The sequence below is a fragment of the Lygodium microphyllum genome, chromosome 6 (assembly GCF_053477565.2).
Source record: "Lygodium microphyllum isolate KBCC chromosome 6, Lygodium_microphyllum_v1.1.10, whole genome shotgun sequence".
Classification (NCBI taxonomy): Eukaryota; Viridiplantae; Streptophyta; class Polypodiopsida; order Schizaeales; family Lygodiaceae; genus Lygodium; species Lygodium microphyllum.
Window position 1 is genome coordinate 102,912,279 of NC_141140.1, and position 18,914 is coordinate 102,931,192.

At 42.8% G+C, this 18,914-nt stretch overlaps 1 protein-coding gene across 1 annotated transcript in view; it reads right to left on the reverse strand.

Moving 5' to 3' along the window:
• LOC148034883 (dolichyl-diphosphooligosaccharide--protein glycosyltransferase 48 kDa subunit-like) overlaps window positions 1-18,084 on the reverse strand; it is a 31,336-nt gene extending 13,252 nt beyond the window's left edge. Inside the window, exons 1-4 of the mRNA XM_087679818.1 lie at window positions 17,842-18,084; window positions 17,617-17,727; window positions 16,892-17,028; window positions 16,643-16,768 (exon numbers count right to left, since the gene is read on the reverse strand). Coding sequence (XP_087535944.1) covers window positions 16,643-16,768; window positions 16,892-17,028; window positions 17,617-17,727; window positions 17,842-18,004 — 537 coding nt within the window. The 5' untranslated portion in view covers window positions 18,005-18,084. The remainder of the gene's footprint in view (window positions 1-16,642; window positions 16,769-16,891; window positions 17,029-17,616; window positions 17,728-17,841) is intronic.
• Window positions 18,085-18,914: the final 830 nt, after the last annotated feature.

Genomic DNA, 18,914 nt, shown 5'->3' on the forward strand with positions numbered 1-18,914 from the left:
TTGGCTAAGTATCGGCGTCTCCTCGCAGAATTCTTCACTATGAGGACTCCTAAGTCCTCTGACGATCAGGTCACATTGTTCCTAAACAAACTCCCTAGTAAATACTTCAATTTTGTGGAAGGCATAGTTTCAAAACCTACCATGTCTACATTCTATGAATTTGAGTGTCAGTTGTTGCATTACGCACGGTTGTTTCATCAGTTTCATTCAAATTCCTCTTCAGAGGGGACTCTTGTTGCTCATTTTCAGAAAGGGCAACAAGGGAAGGGCAAACAAAACCAAACCTCCACTTAAAATCAAAATCAAACTCAAAAGCAAAATCAATCCGAGAACTCGCAAGCAATATCCCAATCCCTCAAACCTAGGTGGCAAAATATACCTAAAAATAATAGGTATTGTCAACATTGTCAAAAGGCTTGCCATTTTGACAACGAGTGTCGATCAAAGGCAAGAGACACAGCACCAAAACCTAAGTCTTAGACCCTCGCCCCTCAATCGGGCAACCCGCAAAAAGGGAGGCAAGGTGATAGCAGTTGAAAGGTCAAACTCACACTGCCACCGCACAGCCATCTCAGTAGATAACGTTCTCAACTCCAAAGGGCTTGTCTGATTGGTCTGCAGAGGTCCACATCGTCTCCATAGAGACATCAAATGCAAGTCTCGTTCATATCTGTGAGTTACCTCCCAACAAGATTACCACATAGGCCCACTCGACACGGCCAAGCACTTCAGCTCTTGTTTGGATTATGGACAGTGGAGCTACATATCACATGACTCTTATAGAGAACATCTTCCGTACCCGAGCCCCTGCAGCCAAGGGCGGGTCCACATAGGAAACAACTCCTCCGTCAATATTCAGACACAAGATTACGTCAGTTTTGCCACCACTGACAAGGATCCGGATCTTGTTACGTTGAACAATGTATATCATGTCCCTCAAATTGGGATAAACTTGTTATCTATTCAACAGCTTTGCCGGTTGGGGCAAGCGGTTTTCTTTACAACGACCACAGTCGAGATACTCGACTCTCTGACTAGTTTAGTGATTGCTCGCAGTGAGGCACAACCTAATGGCCTATACCATATGACACACTTTCTGACTGAGCTGACAGCCGAGGTTTCTAAATAGTCTTTAAAATTTTCTTCAGACATCCATTTAGAATCTAAATGAGAGTAAGTTTTAAATTTTAGAAAAAAAATTCTAAAAATGTTTCTTCCTCATTTCTTGATCATATGAAAGACTATTTGCTCTAGTTGAAGTATCTCCTCTTGTTCATCTACTTTAAGTGGATCCTCTATTACAGAGTTCCAATAGTGGAAGACCTTCAAAAGGCTTCAAAAGATGGATATAAAAAGCATTATAAATTCTCCAATGCTCTAGAAGTTGTAACCTATAACAAACATCATTAATCTTTTTAGTGACTTAAAATGATCCATAATTTCTTGCTGCAAACTTAGTGACTTGGAATGAAGGCTTGTTAGAGCTTCTTAGACGAGCTTTATCAAATATCTGCCACAACCAATCTCCTTGTAAAATCAAAGTGTCTTCAATGCTTATATGTTGCTTTCTTTTGTTTTTCTTGAAATCTTTGAACAGTTCATCTAACTTGAACAAAAGCTATATCCATATACGCACAAACTCTTTGGCATGAAATATCTCCATCTTGGTTTTAAGAATAAGTAGTAAGAGTGGTTTTTCATATATAATCTCAAATGATGCTTTACCTGTAGAAGTATAAACTCTATTGTTATACGCATATTCTACCAAAGGTAAATACTTTTCCCATTGTTGATTGGCTTCGTGGCAATAGTACTTCAACATATCCAATATTATGTTGGCTCTCACTTTGACCATTTGTATGAGAATGATAAGAAGAAGAAAAATAAGATTTGTATCTAAATTTTTAAAAAGAGCTCGCCAAAAGAGACTAGCAATTCGTGAATCTCTATCACCTACGATGGATTGTGGTAACCCATGATACTTGAAAGAATATTATAGCGATATGTTAAGACTTAATAGTCTTTTTGACTAAAATAAACAGAGCTCGTTTGCTAAACCTGTCGATAATAGTCCAAAAGCCATCATAGCCATTTACTGATTTTAGCAAGCCAAAAATAAAATCCATAGCAATGCTTTTCCAAGGTTGGCTTGAAATTAGTAATGGTTGTAAAAGCCCTACAAGCTTTTGGGAATCAAACTTAACATTTTGACACACAAAACATTCTTTGACAATTTGTTCAATGTCTTGTCAAAGACTTGACCAAAAGAAATACATTTCAAGTGCTTTGGTTGTGGCCAAAATACCACGATGAGCCATGTAAGAAGCCACATAGCGTTATTCCATTACTTTAGGCCTAAATCTGTAGTAACGCACAACTTAATATCTATCAAAAGAAATCCATCTTTGTTCGCATAAGAATTTACCCTTTTACCAAGTTGTAAACTCTCCCAAATGATTTTAAAATCTTTATCAAAAATATACATATCCCTCATACTAGTGAAATTTGTATGATCAATCATGAACACTGTACGAATCTAAGATCTTCTTGACAAGATAGCAGCTACCTTGTTTTGCCTTCCGAAAATATGCAATATTTAAAAGTTAAATTAAGCTAAAAAATCGGCCCATCGAATATACTTCTCAGAAATCTTTGGTTGGTTGAGAAATTGTCTCAAACTGTCATGGGTTGTCTTGATGAGAAATTATCCGCCTAAAAGATAATATCTCTAATCTTTTAAAGCTTGAATGATGACCATTAACTCATTTTCATAGATAGTAGCTTTTTTTAGCATTTTGCAACCTTCTGCATGCATAAGCAACAACATATTCTTCCTAGTTTAAAATTGCAAAAATGCAGTCTTTTAAAGCATCACATTTCACAAAGAATGGTTTTGACAAATTAGGTATAACCAAAATAAGTGCTTTGCTGATATAGAACTTCAAAGCCTCAAAAGTTTTCTTCTCTAGTTTGGTCCGTCAAAATGCCACTGCTTTCTTGGTCAAATCATACAATGGTCCAACAACCACTACAAACCATTTAATCTCCTTTAATAAGAGCATAATCCCAAGAAACTTCGAACTTCATGAACATTAGTCAATTCTAGTCATTCTACAATAGCCTTGACTTTTTTGGGATCCATCTGAATCTCATCTTTGGATACAATATGGCCCACGTAGTGAATCTCTTCTAAGAAAAATTCACTATTCTTGCCATTCACATAAAGTTTGTGTTTTTAAATTTCTTGAAACACTATTTTCAAGTGTTGCTTACACTTTTCTTCATCTTTTGAATGAACCAAAATATCGTCAAAGAAAGCATCTGTAAACTTCCGATGTGCTCTAAAGATTCTTTTCATCATTCTATATAAGGTTATGGAAGCATTGGTAAGATCGAAAGATATCACAAGAAACTCATACAAACCAAAAGTTCTTATGAATGCATGTTTTATGAATATCTTGAGGAACAATCTTTATTTGATCGTAGCCACTCCTTATGAAGTGAGCGATACACAATGGCAATGCAATGTCTAGCGATAAATATGTCAAGTAGAGAGCAAAACGTGAGCAAGAGTAGCGAGTGAGAGTCAAAGATAGAGATGCACGATGTTCTTTGGTACAATTTGTTGTGTGTACCTCTTTAGGTTTTAGATAGATATATATGAAAGTACAAATGTGCTAAGGGTGTGTTCATACCCGTGCACATATAAAAGGCGCGATAGCCCTTTATTCCCAACAACCTCCCACCTAAAGGCAATGTGCCTTAAGAGGAGAAAAGAATCAGCTAAGTCTAGGTATGTACAAAGCTGAAATACATATACCTATCCAACTTCCATTATCTGTCGACAATGAGCAAACCGCTTTGCTAGAAGACCCTTCGTGAAAAGATCTACAAGATTATCATTTGTATACACTTTAATAAGCTCAATGCTCTTGCTGTCAAGTACATCTCTACTAAAGTGATACTTCACCTATATGTGCTTCGTCTTTGCATAAAAGACGGGATTCTGTGCTAGCATGATAGCACTCTGACTATCACAATGGAGAACAGGTAACTCTGTAATGTCAAGCTCTCCCACCAGACCTGAAAGCCATAAAGTCTTCTTGCATGCCTCAGTGACAACCACATACTCTGCCTCTGTAGTAGACAATGCAACACACTTTTGTAGCCTGGAGATCCAAGAGACTGGTCACTGCTCCTCCTGTGAAGGTAAACACATATCCAAAAGTGGACTTTCTGCAATCCGCATGACCAACATAGTCTGCATCCGTAAAGCCAATGACAAATGCCTTTTGCTTTCCAAAGCAGATGCACAAATCCTTTGTGCCTTTGAGGTATCTCATAATACATTTCACTACTTCCAAATGCTTTTTACCAAGGTTTGCCAAGTATTTGCTAACCACTCCCACTGAAAAGGCAATCTCAAGACGTGTAGCAACCATAGCATACATAAAATTGCCAACAGTTGAAGCATATGGTATCTTGGTCATTTCAGCCTTCTCATCATCAGATATAGGACTATCCTCTGCATTGAGTTTCACATATAGAGGCAATGGAACCCCAATTGTTTTCTCCCCCTCCATATTGAAACGTTGCAAAACCTTGGAGATATACTCCTGCTAAGATAGATAGAGTAATCCTTTTGACCTATCTCTGAGTATTCGCATGCCAAGAATGTGATTTGCATCACCAATATCCTTCATGTCAAAGCTGCTATGAAGGCTTTGCTTCAGTGAGTCCACGGCATGAGTATCCCTGCAAACAATCAGCATATCATCAACATACAAAACCAAGATAATCCGGCTGCCATCTGTTGCCTTCTTCGTGTACAAGCAGTGATCCACTTGACTTCTATAAAAACCTTGAGACTACATAAATGTATCAAACTTATGATACCATTCTCTTGGTACTTGTTTTAGCCCATACAAACTCCTTTTGAGTTTATATACCATTTTCTCTTTCCCTTTTGCCACAAACCCTTCACGCTACTGCATATATATGTCTTCATGCAGATCACCATGTAAGAATGCAATCTTTACATCCATCGGTATGAGCTCCATATCTTTAGTTGCAACCACGCCCAAAATGGTTCTCAATGTAGTCATCTTGATTATAGGAGAGAAGATCTTATCAAAGTCAACTCCATGTTCCTGCTTGTAGCCCTTCGCAACCAATCTTGCTTTGTACTTTGGCAAGGAACTAGAAGTGACCATCTTGTAAACCCATTTGCATGGAAGGGTTTTCTACCCTTTAGGCAACTGCACCAAGTCCCAAGTGCCATTTTTATCAAGAGATTCTTGTCAGAGTGCAGCGGTGCGGAAGCGTAGGACTGAGAGAGAGAGAATGCAGAGAGAGAAGGGAGAGAAAGAGACAGTGTATACTGAAGATCTGCTGTATAAAGAATGCTGAATACAAAGATATACACGGGCGCAGTGCGCTGGACTGCGTGTCTCCACCTCGACGATGCGACCTGCTGTCCACCTCGAAATCTGCTGCAGTCTGCACTGTCTGCTGTCTGAAATCTGTGAACAGAGACAGAAATCTGCACGGCACCGGTCTGTAATCTGCGACAGAGAATAGTGGCCAGACTGCTGAAAACGTCAGCAATAAATAGGCAAAAAATCACCTAGAACGGGGCGCCAAAATAGGGCGCAGCCTGGAATAAATCTGCAGCAGGCAGTCGGACTGCCACGTGGCAGTCCGACTGCTGCAGGTTCGACTGCAGCAGTCCGACTGGACTGCACCAGGCTGAAACCTACCTGGCTGTGATCTCTCTAACACCCCCTCTCAGAGCCTGGGCAGGGCAGAAGCCTGAGGGATCTGGAATGTTGCCGAAGTAGAGCCTGAGGAAGCGCCTTCGTAAACAAATCCGCAAGATTGTCCTCCGTCTTGCAATACTCCACAGTGATGGTCTCATCCAGAAGCTTTTCTCGGATGAAGTGGTACTGGATCTCAATGTGCTTCGTCCGGGCATGAAAAACAAGATTCCTTGCCAAGGCAATGCAACTCTCATTGTCACATCGCAGCAATGTAGGACGAGTCTGGGGGCACCCAAGCTCCTCCAACAGTCTCCGAAGCCACACAACCTCGCATGTGGTGGAAGACGCGGCCCGATACTCCGCCTCAGTAGACGAAAGGGCTACCGTGGGCTGCTTCTTGCTACTCCAAGAAATAACACCTGCACCCAAAGTAAAGCAGTAACCTGTTGTAGACCGCCTGTGGTCCACGTCACCGGCCCAATCCGAGTCGCTCCAACCTGCAAGTACAAGATCTGACCCATCTGTCCCTGCGGGGTAATGAATCCCCAAATCAGACGTCCCCCTCAGATACCGAAGTATCCTCTGAGCAGCCTGCCAATGCACCGTCTTAGGTTCACTCATGAACCCTGCCAAGAGCCCAACAGCAAAACATAGATCAACCCTGGTGTTGAGAAGCCAAATCAAGGACCCGATCAACTGTCGATAGCGGGACGCATCCGCCAAAGGAGAAGCTGAGTGGGAAGTGGCCTTCCAGTTCGGATCCATAGGAGTAGAGAGGGCCCGACAATCTTCCATCTCAAAAGACACCAAGAGCTCCTGTACATATCTCTGTTGGGAGAGAAAAATCCCCCTCTGAGACTGATAAATCTCATGGCCTAAAAAGAAATGGAGTAGCCCCAAATCCGTCATCTCGAACGTCCGATGTAAAGCTGACTTTGTCTCCTGGACCTGCTGTGCATCATCACCTGTGACAATCAAATCATCAACATATAATACAAACAGCACACAACCATCCTCGGAAGTGTGAACATACAGCTGCGGATCGGCCTTGGACCGCCGATATCCCAACTGAGACTGGAGGAACGAATCAATATTCTCGTTCCAAGCTCGCGGGGCCTGCTTGAGACCATACAGGGCCTTCTTCAACCTGTAGACTTTCCCATCTGAAGAACCAAAGCCAGGAGGCTGCTCAACGTAGATCTCCTCCTTCAGATCACCATTCAGGAAGGCTGACTTCACATCCAGCTGATAAACAGGCCATCTCCTATGGCCAGCCAAAGCAAGAACAGCTCTAATGGGTGCCATACGAGCTGTAGGGGCAAAGGTGTCATGACAGTCAATACCTGGGCGCTGGGCAAAACCCTTAGCAACAAGGCGAGCCTTGTGCTTATCCAAAGTACCATCACTGAGATATTTGGTCTTGAAGACCCACTTGACTCCAATCACCTTCTTCTTCGGGGGGCGTGGCACAAGTGACCAAGTGCCATTCCTCTCAATAGCCTCCAACTCAGCTTCCATAGCTTTCTTCCATGGGGCGGACTGTAAAGCCTCCTTCACGGAGGTGGGCTCTCGATCCTGCATAACACGGGACATCAAACAATAATTGGAGCAAACAAGCTCCGAAGAATGCGCCTGGTGCCTCCGTGACCGCCGCGGACCATCCTGCGGTCCCCACTCCTCAGGAACCCCCTCGATCCCTGAATCACGGAGTGTGTCACGGGCCCAGCGAGGAGGAGGCCGAACCTCCCCTCGTCGTTCTCCATCAGTAGAAGACTCTGGAATGTCCACCGGGGGTAACTCCTTAGAGGGATCCGGTGGAACAGTAGACTCTGTGTCAGAAACAGAATCATAATCAAACGGCACAGGCTCCAGTGGAACTGTAGAAGGAGCCAAACTCTCCCCTGGATCTCCAAGAACGGGGTGCTCCTCACCCGTTGAAGAAGCCGGAACCTCCACAAACCGCACATCACGGCTAGTATATACATCCCGCTTGACGGGATCATACAGTCGGTAGCCTTGGGACTGGGAGCTGTAGCCAACAAATACCTGTTTTCGGGAAGCCGCTTCAAATTTGTCACGATGAGCCTTGGGAATGTGAACATAGGCATCACACCCAAAGACCCGAAAGTAAGAAACATCTGGCTTCGTCCCAAAATAAGCCTCAAATGGAGTCATCCCTTCCACGGCCGTAGTAGGGGATCGATTAAGAATGTGGACTGCAGTAGCCACAGCCTCGGCCCACAGAACCTGAGGGGTCTGTCGGTGCTCCATCATGGTGCGCGCCATCTCGATCACACTACGGTTCTTCCGTTCTAGAATACCATTTTCTTGAGGAGTATTCGTATTGGCAAACTCCTGGTGAATTCCTCTATCTGCACAAAACCGAGCAAATTCATTAGACACAAATTCACCTCCCTTGTCGGATCACAAGGTTTTCAACTTCCGGCCTGATCGGTTCTCTTCAAAGAGAAGCCAATCCTTGAAGTGCGAGAAAGCTTCTGACTTTAGTGCCAAAAAATAGGCCCATGTCATCCTGCTATAGTCATCCACGATCAGCATGAAGTACGAGCTCCCACGCAGGGACTCAGTCCTCATAGGGCCACATAGATCCGTAGATACTAACTCCATCGGTGAAGTAGACCACCGCGAAGCGGTGTGGGGAATGGCATCTCTATGCTGCTTCCCCCGTATGCAGGAGACACATGGCTGCTGGCTCACCACTATATCTGGCAACCCTCGAACAAGCTGTCCACGTGACGCCCTCCGAAGATAGTCGTAGTTCAGGTGACCAAACCGAGCATGCCATAATTCAGACTGTAACTGTGAGGTAAGAAGAAGAGTAGAGAGGGCAGTGGAAGACTTCAGTTTGTAAATGCCGTTCTCATATCCAGATGATAGAACCTTCCTCGATTCACGATCAAGGACTCGCACAGTAGAACTGTCAAACTCCACCAAAAGACCAAGGGAGCAAATCTTATGAACTGAAAGGAGATGGTACCCTAATCCTGGTACATGCAAAACCTCTGAGGTATGGGTGCCACCTCGTCCATCCGGAATAAGCTGCATCTGACCCCGACCTGCAATAGAAACTGAAGAGCTGTCTCCAATGAGAACCTGCCCACGTGAAGGGCGCAGCTGGGCAACACCATCTGATGAAGGAGTCATGTGCCGTGAGGCACCACTATCAACAATCCACTCTCGAGCTTGGGGAGCCGCCAGCGCAGCATCAGAAGCATTCGGTGAAGCGTCCTCAATGACAACTAGATGTAGAAATGCAGCTGATGAGGGTGCAGCCACCGCTCCAGAATCCTTAGTATCCTTCTTCTTGGTGTCCTTCGAGTCTTTGTCAGGGCAATCCTTCTTCCAATGGCCAGTCTTTCCACAAATATAACATGTGGAGTCTTTGTCCTTGTCCTTCTCCTTGTCCTTCTTGGACTTGTTATCCCCCTTCTTCTTCTTTTGGTCCTTCCCCTTCTTCTGAGAGGCTTGACATGTCAACGCCTCCGTCTTGGAAGCATTCTGTCCCTTTAACTGTTCCTCTTGGTCCAAGACCATAGGAACCAACTCTTCCCACCGAAGAGTAGACTCTCGCCCCGAAGCAATAAGGGCAGAGTAAAATGTACCGAATCGTGGCGGCAACTGGAACAATAGTGTGATCGCCATGTCTTCGGAGGAAATCGGCTTCCCCGCATTCTGAACCTGCATCTGTAGCTGCCTTAGCTTGTTAATGTGTTCCCTGAGCGAAGAAGACTTACTGACGGACAAGGTCCGCATCTGTACCTCCAAAGAAACCCTCTTCATCAGGGTCATCCGATTGTACATTTGATCAAGCTCCAGCCATATCTCACGAGCCACCGTCAAGTGCTCGATGTGAGCGATCACGGCTGTAGTGCATGATAGAAAGAGAAAGGATCGAATCCTGGCATTCAGTTTGTCCCAATGAGACTGGGCCCTGGCCAATTCCGCACGAGCATCGGAAGAGAGTTTGGACTCATCTCTTACCGAAGGCCGGTCAATATCTTCCTGTACCAACTCCGCCAAATCATAGGACTCAAGAATGGCCAACATCATAACGCGCCAAATGCGGTAGTTGTCGCCGTCGAGCTTCTGATCTGTAGGAAGAGCCGGTAAGACAGGCACCTTCCGGTCCATAATCGCCTGGAACTCCAAGTCCATCTCTGTAGACATCTTCACCTGCAATGCCTTCTCAAACGCAAAAGCAGCCTCCTCTGACTGAGTAAACTCAGCCTGCTAAGACTCTTCAGCGTCCCGAAGCTCCTTCACCCGCCGGAGGCGATGAAAAAGCAAAACCTGCACTTTTAGGTTGAAAACTCAAACTTTCTCCGCGTCAAACAGCAGTAAACAGCAGCAAATCCACCACCTGTACTCCTTTCCTGTGCGCCCACACTCGTTTCAGCCTTGTTCCAAGGCGCAGCCCTCCTGTCTGCCCTTAAACGCAAAAAACGCAAATTTGTGTCGCGATGGAAACTCCTCTTCAGGTTGATTCTGCGCTCAGTCAGCCCTCAAACACTGCTCTGATACCATGTCAGAGTGCAGCGGTGCGGAAGCGTAGGACTGAGAGAGAGAGAACGCAGAGAGAGAAGGGAGAGAAAGAGACAGTGTACACTGAAGATCTGCTGTATAAAGAATGCTGAATACAAAGATATACACGGGCGCAGTGCGCTGGACTGCGTGTCTCCACCTCGACGATGCGACCTGCTGTCCACCTCGAAGTCTGCTGCAGTCTGCACTGTCTGCTGTCTGAAATCTGTGAACAGAGACAGAAATCTGCACGGCACCGGTCTGTAATCTGCGACAGAGAATAGTGGCCAGACTGCTGAAAACGTCAGCAATAAATAGGCGAAAAATCACCTAGAACGGGGCGCCAAAATAGGGCGCAGCCTGGAATAAATCTGCAGCAGTCCGACTGCTGCAGGTCCGACTGCAGCAGTCCGACTGGACTGCACCAGGCTGAAACCTGCCTGGCTGTGATCTCTCTAACAATTCTATCTCTAACAACATGGCTTTATACCATTTCTTGCTGTCTTATCTGTCCATTGCTTCCTTGAAACAAGACGGTTCATCACAATCTGTCAACATGACATAATCAGCCACATTGTTTGCACCAGGAATGAATCTATCAGGTTGTCTAATAGCTCTAGACGATCTCCTAACCCAATGATCATTGTTTGCTGGCTGTTGAGCCTGCAAATTTCCATTTTCAGCTTGCTGACCTGGCATTTCAACTTGCAAATCAGCATTAACAGCTTGATGTCCTAGCTATTCCTGCACATCCAATGGCTCATCATTATGGGCAATGGTTGGTTGATCATTTCCAGCATTGTTTTCTGCATTTGTAGGTTCATTTACAGCAAGTATTTGTTGTTGTACAGCGGACACATTTTGCTGTTCAAAAGGTATTTCTTCCCTGAATACAACCCTACAGACTTCCTCTGTTCTTTCAGGCTGTTTGTGCATGTGATCTTCCGAGAAGATAACATCATTGTTGCGTACTACTTTTCTTTTCTCGGGATCCCATAATCTATACCCCATTTCACCTTCATCACCATATCCCTAGGAAAATACATCTACAGGACTTTGGCTCAAGTTTGCTACGTTCTTCCTTACATATGTGCACAAATGCTTCACAACCAAACACTTTCAAGTGTGCATACGAAGACCTGTTTGATGACAGATTAATCAAGTGTACGGCTGTCATAACAACCCCTACCCAAAAACCATGAGGAAAAGCAACATGTGACAGCATTGTACGGACCTTGTCTTAAATGGTCCGATTCATACGCTCTGCAACACCATTTTGGGACGGATTATGAGGGGCAGTGAGCTCCCTCTTTATCCTTTTGCTGTCAGAAAATGCTTGAAAGGCCTTGGACACATATTCCCCACCATTGTCAGAGCGAAGACACTTAAGTGTCTTATCAGTCTGATTCTCAACCAATGCCAATAATTTTTGAAACTTGTCAAGCACTTCGGCCTTGCTATGAATAGGATAAACCCAAGCCTTCCATGTAGCATCATCGACAAAGGTGACAAAGTATTTCTTTCTCCCTAAAGATAACCCTGGCATTTGACATACATCGGAATGTACTAACTCTAGAGAAGATTTCAACGAAAGAGACTTTTTATGAGACATCTGTGCATATTTACCATAAACACAATGATCACAATGCCCAAAATCAACATAACGAAGACAAGGCAAGTAACCCAAACGAGAAAGCACTTTCATTCCTAACCGGCCATGCCACAAAGAAACACTTGGCTGCTTGGTCATGGCAACAACATGGTTACACACACTAGATACATGGAGAGGATACATGGTATCACTTTCACAAACTATGGCAATCACACTAGCTCCCTTACAGATCTTCCATTTCCCATCACCAAAGGTGGTATGAAATCCATTGTCATCTAGCTGCCCTGTGCTAATCAAGCTCTTCTTGAGCTGAAGTATATGCGTACATGCTGAAGCGTGAAGACAAAACCATGCTAAAACTGCAATCACACTGCTAATACCTGCAATGTCACATGCATAGTTATCCCCAAGATAGGCAACACCATGTCGACCCCCTGTATAGTTAGAAAACCACTCACAATGAGGGGTGACATGAAATGAAGCACCTAAATCTAGAATCTAAGTGTGCATGTCATCATCCATATCTGGAAGTAAAGCATATGTACTAAAGTGTGAAGAGACAAAGAGTACGCCATTCCCATTGTCACTGTCATGAGTGACTACATTCACCTCTTCAATTTTAACATTGCTCTTCTTAGACTGACTCTCTTTCTTCTCTTCCTTGCTATTATCTGTCTTCTTGCCATTTTCTTTCTCTTTCTTCCATTTGTAGCAATCACGTTTAAAGTGATCCTTCTTGCCACAATGATGGCATTCAACATCCTTACCACGTGATTTACTGTGTCCCTTGCTATGAAATTTGCCTTTCTACTGTGATCTGCCCCTAGTATGCAAAGCACTAGAAGACTTACTGGATGCATTGTTCTGTCGATTCATTTCTTCCATGAGTAAAGCACTCTCTACATCAACATACAGAAGGATCGCATTAGAATTGCTTGTAGCAGTTCTAAATGTACCAACTCTCTAGCAGAGTGCAAAGCAAAAACGTGGCCTTAAATTCTTCATTAATCATGAACTTCAAGGCAACCAGCTGGCTGAAAATGGAGTTAAACTCACTCAAGTGAGTAGACATTGTTGTATCCTCTTTCATACATAGATCCATAAGCTTTTTCAGCTAGTAAACTTTACTTGCAGCACTCTTCTCGGCATACAATTCTTCTAGTCGGGTCCAAATAGCATAGATAGAATCTAAACCTTCAATGTTAAACAGCAAGGCATAAAAAACTGATAGCTCGATGGTTGAGCGTGCAAGCTCATTTAACTCATCCCAATCTTCCTGTTCCATATCTGCAGGCTTTGTCCCTTTGGTCTTAATCGGCCTTGCTTACTTCTGCAACGGGATATTATAGCACTATTTTTGCCAGACTACAAAGTTATGTGCTCCTTCAAGCTTCTTAATGTGCATGAGATGACTGCTGTCACTGCTGCCATTCATGATTTTCAGCCCAAATGTGACCAAAATTTCAGCAAATGCAGGCCCAAACTGTCACACAAGTGACCAAGGTACAAACGAGTACCAACCAGCAATAAATGACCCCGTAAAAGCAGAATTTCAGATCTGCAAATAAATTTTCAGAAGCACTATACCTTGTGCTACAGCACTACACAATTGATTATAGCTGTTCCAAGGACAAATACATCACATTACATGAGAAGTCTCAAATTTTAGCTGCAATTTCTGTTGTACATGCACCCACAAGCACAAAATTTGACACACACGGTCAAAAGCCCCAAATTTTTGTGCTCAAAGCATCAACCATACATCTACACTGTCTTTGATATGCATAGAATAGGCCAATTTTGCCAAAATAGAGCAATTTCAATAAAACCCCCAAATTTTATCAAGTGCTAGGTGTCCAAATTACATGGAATTGAACCCGCATTGCACGGGGTCCAATGTGCATCAATGTCAAGAAATTGAGTAAATTTCAGCCCAATTCTTGCATGTACATGAAAAGCCCCAAATGTCGAAGGCAAAATGTCACAAATTCCTGCAATTTCTGAGACAAATATCACTGTTGTGTCTTGCTCACATCAAATCTGGACAAATCCCCAAATTTTTTGGCACAAATCTGCTCAAAATTCTGAACTGTGCTTACACACACAAAAACATGTCAATGAGCAAAGGGCTTGCTTGCAGGGAACCTTTGAAAAATTAAAGAATTTTGCAAAAGAAAAGTGATGAATCTGCCCCATTTACAGCCGCTAGCCCGTCTCCTGCTCGCGTGACCTCATCATGACCTAAAATAACAATGTTTTGACTTGCGCTTGAAGTGCGTGACCTACGCGTGATTGCGTCTAATCAAGAAATGACGTTTGAGCCTGCGTCTGCAACCTAGAACTGTCACCTGATTGAAAACGTGGCCTATTGACCTGTGCCTTAGTGCACAGGTTGTCGCCTGTCTATCCAATGAAAAAACAATGATGAGCTGACCTGCACAAACTCCGAGAAGCGCGAACACCTTATCCACAGCTCTGATTCCAATTTGAAGTGAGCGATGCACAATGGCGATGCCATATCCAGAGATGAAAATGTCAGGTAGAGAGCAAAACATGAGCAAGAGTAGCGAGTGAGAGTCAAAGACAGAGATGCACGATGTTCTTTGGTACAATTTGTTGTGTGTACCTCTTTAGATTTTAGATAGCTATAATATGAAAGTACAAATGTGCTAAGGGTGTGTTCACAACCGTGCACATATAAAAGGCAGGGGTGAATAATTTGGATCCATCCAAGATATCATCAATTCTTGAAATGGAAACATATTCCGAATTGTAATTTTGTTGAGGGCCCTATAGTCCACACAAATACACCAAGATCCAACTTTCTTCTATACTAAGAGAGCTGAAGAGCAAAAAGGTAAGCAATTAGATCTTATTAGATCCTTCTCCAAGAGCTCATGCACTTGCTTCATAATCTCCTCTTATTGTGTTGGATTTACACAATAGGAAGGCCTATTTAGAGACAAGCTTCCAAGAATGAGATCAATGTGATGACCTTCTAGCCTCTCTTGTGGTAACTCATCGAGTAAAGTGTCCGCAAAACAATCTTCATACTCCTCTTTAAGAATCTCATTCACTCCTCATTCATATCTGAGATGGCCTCTTCAATTCTAGACTCTGTTAAAATCTGTCTAAGATGGACTCTTTGTTAGAATCTTTGACAAAAATCAAGTATGAGAAAATAGACTTTTTCATTGCTTTACAAATTTGCACATGAAATAAGATGGGAGTAGTGTTTCCTTCCACTCCTACATCAAAAGATACATTTTTATCCTTGAAAGGGAATCCCTACTTATTTTCATGTCAATCAGTGGGTTAGATCTATTCCTTTATGTCAAGGTATTCCTAATACAACATCACAATGACCAAGATCTCCCATAACAAAACTCTAATGATCTATATAATCTCTTATCTCAATTTGTAGTTTCTCAAGAATGGAAGTAACTTCACACTCCATTCCTTAAAAAGAAACGCCTCCATTTCTAGTGTTCCAAACCTCTCCTTTGGTAGATGTAGAGCTTTAATAATCCAACGATAGATATAATGATATATAGCCCCTATGTCAAAATGAATGAGAACAAGTTGATTAGCGATCTTACCCCAAGGTATAAAAAGCTTCCTTTTCTCTGATAGAGTTTCATCAAGTTGCCAGATACAGACACCATGTGGGGAGCCTTCCGATTCTTCACCAAAATTCTCCTCTCTACCTCTTGATATGGTAAGAAAGTTGGGCCCAAAGATCTTGTCACCTCAAAAAAGTTCTTGCAAACAATAAGTCCTTGATTAGATACTAATGTAAACACAGTGAAAAAATTGAGAAACCAATTGCGCCCTTGGCTTGCTCAAAGATTGGCCTTCAATTGTGCTCCTTGGTAACATATTCAGCCATAAATGTTTGTTGGTTGAATAGCCACTATAATCTTTTGAAATCGCCCCAATTTCAATAACTAAAATTCAAGTCTCCGAGCCTTCAATTTGTAAGCATGCTTCCCGAGGTGGATATCAAACCCTATTTTCTACTATAAATTAGAATTTACTTAAAGATTAGTCAAAATCTCCCAATGGCTGATTTTGTTGGTATTTGCTGAGGAAGGATGAGAATAGGCTAGAGAATGAGAGAGAATGTTAAGGAGACAGAAATTTCAAATTTCCATCATAAGAAAATGGAAGAAATCATTTGTTCCCTATCTAAACAGCCATGAAAGTTGTCTTCCCTAATGCAACACCCCGAATATGATGTTGCTTGGCTGAAAATGACCTATCTTGCCATAGATTTGTAGAGCATCTCTGTGAATGAAAGGAGGAAGGCAGGTGTTCTATGACAAGCCAAATAAAAGATCCCTTGGGTTGGAATTTGCCATGCACCTGCAGTGTACATGTGTCATCATTGACCTTGAAATACCATAGTGGAATAATCTGATCTATGTTGTTATGAATAATTCTCACTGAAAAGATGGATCACTAGTAATAGTTTATAGAGAAAAATCATTCCTCTATCTCAAACTGATCACATAGCAATCAGTAAACACTCCATCTAGAAAAAAAGCCATTAGAGTGAAAGCATTTCAAGCAAAGACCAGTTAAAAGTCTATAAGTTTATTCATGTGCAATGAGATGTTGCCCATGATATACAGATTTATGATGATTCACCAACATTTTAAGTGTAGACAATTAAGCTATCAAGACATGAACACCACCTTGAACTGTTCAAAGGGCATATCTCACTTACTTCAACGGGCTTATCACCCAAAATAATCTTGGACTCAATAAATGAGTCAGCGGCTATCAAAGAATGCACGATTTCACTCTTTGATACTGCAAAATTCATGTGATCTATTACAATTGCTTCAGGATCCTGAAAGCAAAACCCAACCCAACAATATGTCAAGCAGACTTCTATACATGGGACACAACTGCTCAGAGAAAAAAATGTATAATATCTGTTGTTGGGTTTGGTACTCAAATAGGACCCACAGACCTCTTCAAAGTCGACCCCACATTCATTTGCAATGTCACGTATAAAATTTGAAGTAATAACATCTGCTGCAAGAATCAGATCACGCCCAGAGTCTACAAAATCTAAAATAGTTGCAAGATCCACCGATCCTCCAAAGCCTGCAAAACTTTCAATGAAATAAGCCACTCTGCGAACAGGTTTTGTCATGTATTACTGTTGATCAAAAATCAAGTATGTGATTTTAAATGCACTCAGCCTGCTTTGCAGATAAAATCATGTCATATATGCACAGCCGATACAGCTTGAAGAATCTTCAACATGCTGTGCCTAGCAGTGTGCAGGCTGCTGTTTCAGCATGTGCATGTAATGCAAATGAAGACCTGACTGCTTTCTTACAAGAGAAAAAAATGCCATCGTTCCCTCGAATAGTCCATTCCCCCAATAAAGCCCCCAGTTTTAGTGGAAATACAGATGCATGACGTGAAGTGAGGAGTGGCATAAAAGCATGTGAAAAGAATGCATTGCTGTAGTACGAAGCTTCCTTCCAAAATTTGTGTGCAATTCCAGCTTCATGCATTTAGAGAACGGTTTTTGCTTCCTTCCAATGCTTTGTATGTACAGCAGTTTCTTAAATCATGATGAGGTTTTGCTAATTCGATATCCATCACGATCTAGGTGATTTCGATCAGTGCGAGCAGAGGAAAGCTTTGATGGCAACAATAGCAGCATTCAGGCATCGCACTCACTCTCCACGGAAGGGGCAAAGACGATGAGGCCGTCATACAGAAACTCGCCATATCTCCTTAAGGCGAGCGAGGGATCGCTGGCCAACCGGAAGTCAAGCTCGTAGTCTCGATCTGCGCAGGAAAGACGGTCAAACTGCTAAGAAACAGCTCATCGGAAATCACAAATTTCTTAACGAACACAAAATGAGGACGAAACTGAGCAGATGGAAGCCCCGAGCACGTTGCCTGAGAGAGAAGAGAAGAAGGTGGAATGCGAGGACTTGATGGAGAGATCTTCGAGGAGCACGAGGAGGCGGGGATTAACAGAGCGGTCGGGAGGGAGGCAGAACGAGGAGCCGAGCAGCAGAGAGAGGAGGACGAGGCGGAGGAGGAGGCATGCTGGCGCCATATCCAAAACCCTCCCAAGACGCTTCTCGCAGACCTGAATGAACTGCAAAAATGTATTAGTCTCTGCTGCAAAGTTCAGAGTAGACTGAGAGAAGCTTCTTTGGGCTTAATAAAATCTACTTATACCGACCATTATTACGAATTAATATTGCAGGCATGGATTGGCACGCTACAATGGGAGTGACAAGGCTTATAGCCCTTCTGAAATTAGTAGACTCATATGCTAGAATGGGAATGCTAAGGCTTACGTTTCACTCTTCTATTTATTTTCAGTTATGATTCGGATTGTTTCTTGTCCATACCTTCTTCATTAGCTATGTACATATCCTTCCCGCACAGCAAATCAAGCATAGCTACTACGTATATGTGAGCTATTGTTCATATGACAAAACTATCTCGAAAGTTGAGGAGATAAAAGTGAGCAGTTGCCTGGATAGCGAACACTCAAAACCTGAATATAAAGCTAAATTTATTCAAAAGATACACGTTATGCAATCCCTTGGGGGACCAAATCTAAAAACTGTACCAAAGAAGCACTTCAAATGTAAGTGCCAATTGTACTAATGAGATGAGAGGGCACTTCTACTCCGTGTTCCAATATCCACTATCCAGGGTGATAGATTACTCATACTGCCTTCTTGGACTCTTCCTTCTGGAGCTTCAATAGATTACTCATACCGCCACCTTGGACTCTTCCTTTTGGAGCTTCAATGACATAAATATTGCTACTTGCACACCATAAGAGATAGGCCTCTTAGAGGTCTAGGCCAATGCACCCTTATAGATTTCTTTAGAGTTGTAGCCACTCATCATATTATAAATCACACCTTAGTAAGCTTATGGACCCATCATGGGCAATCATCTTGGATAGAGCCATAAAGAGATCCAAAGTGCATCCCCACAATATGCAC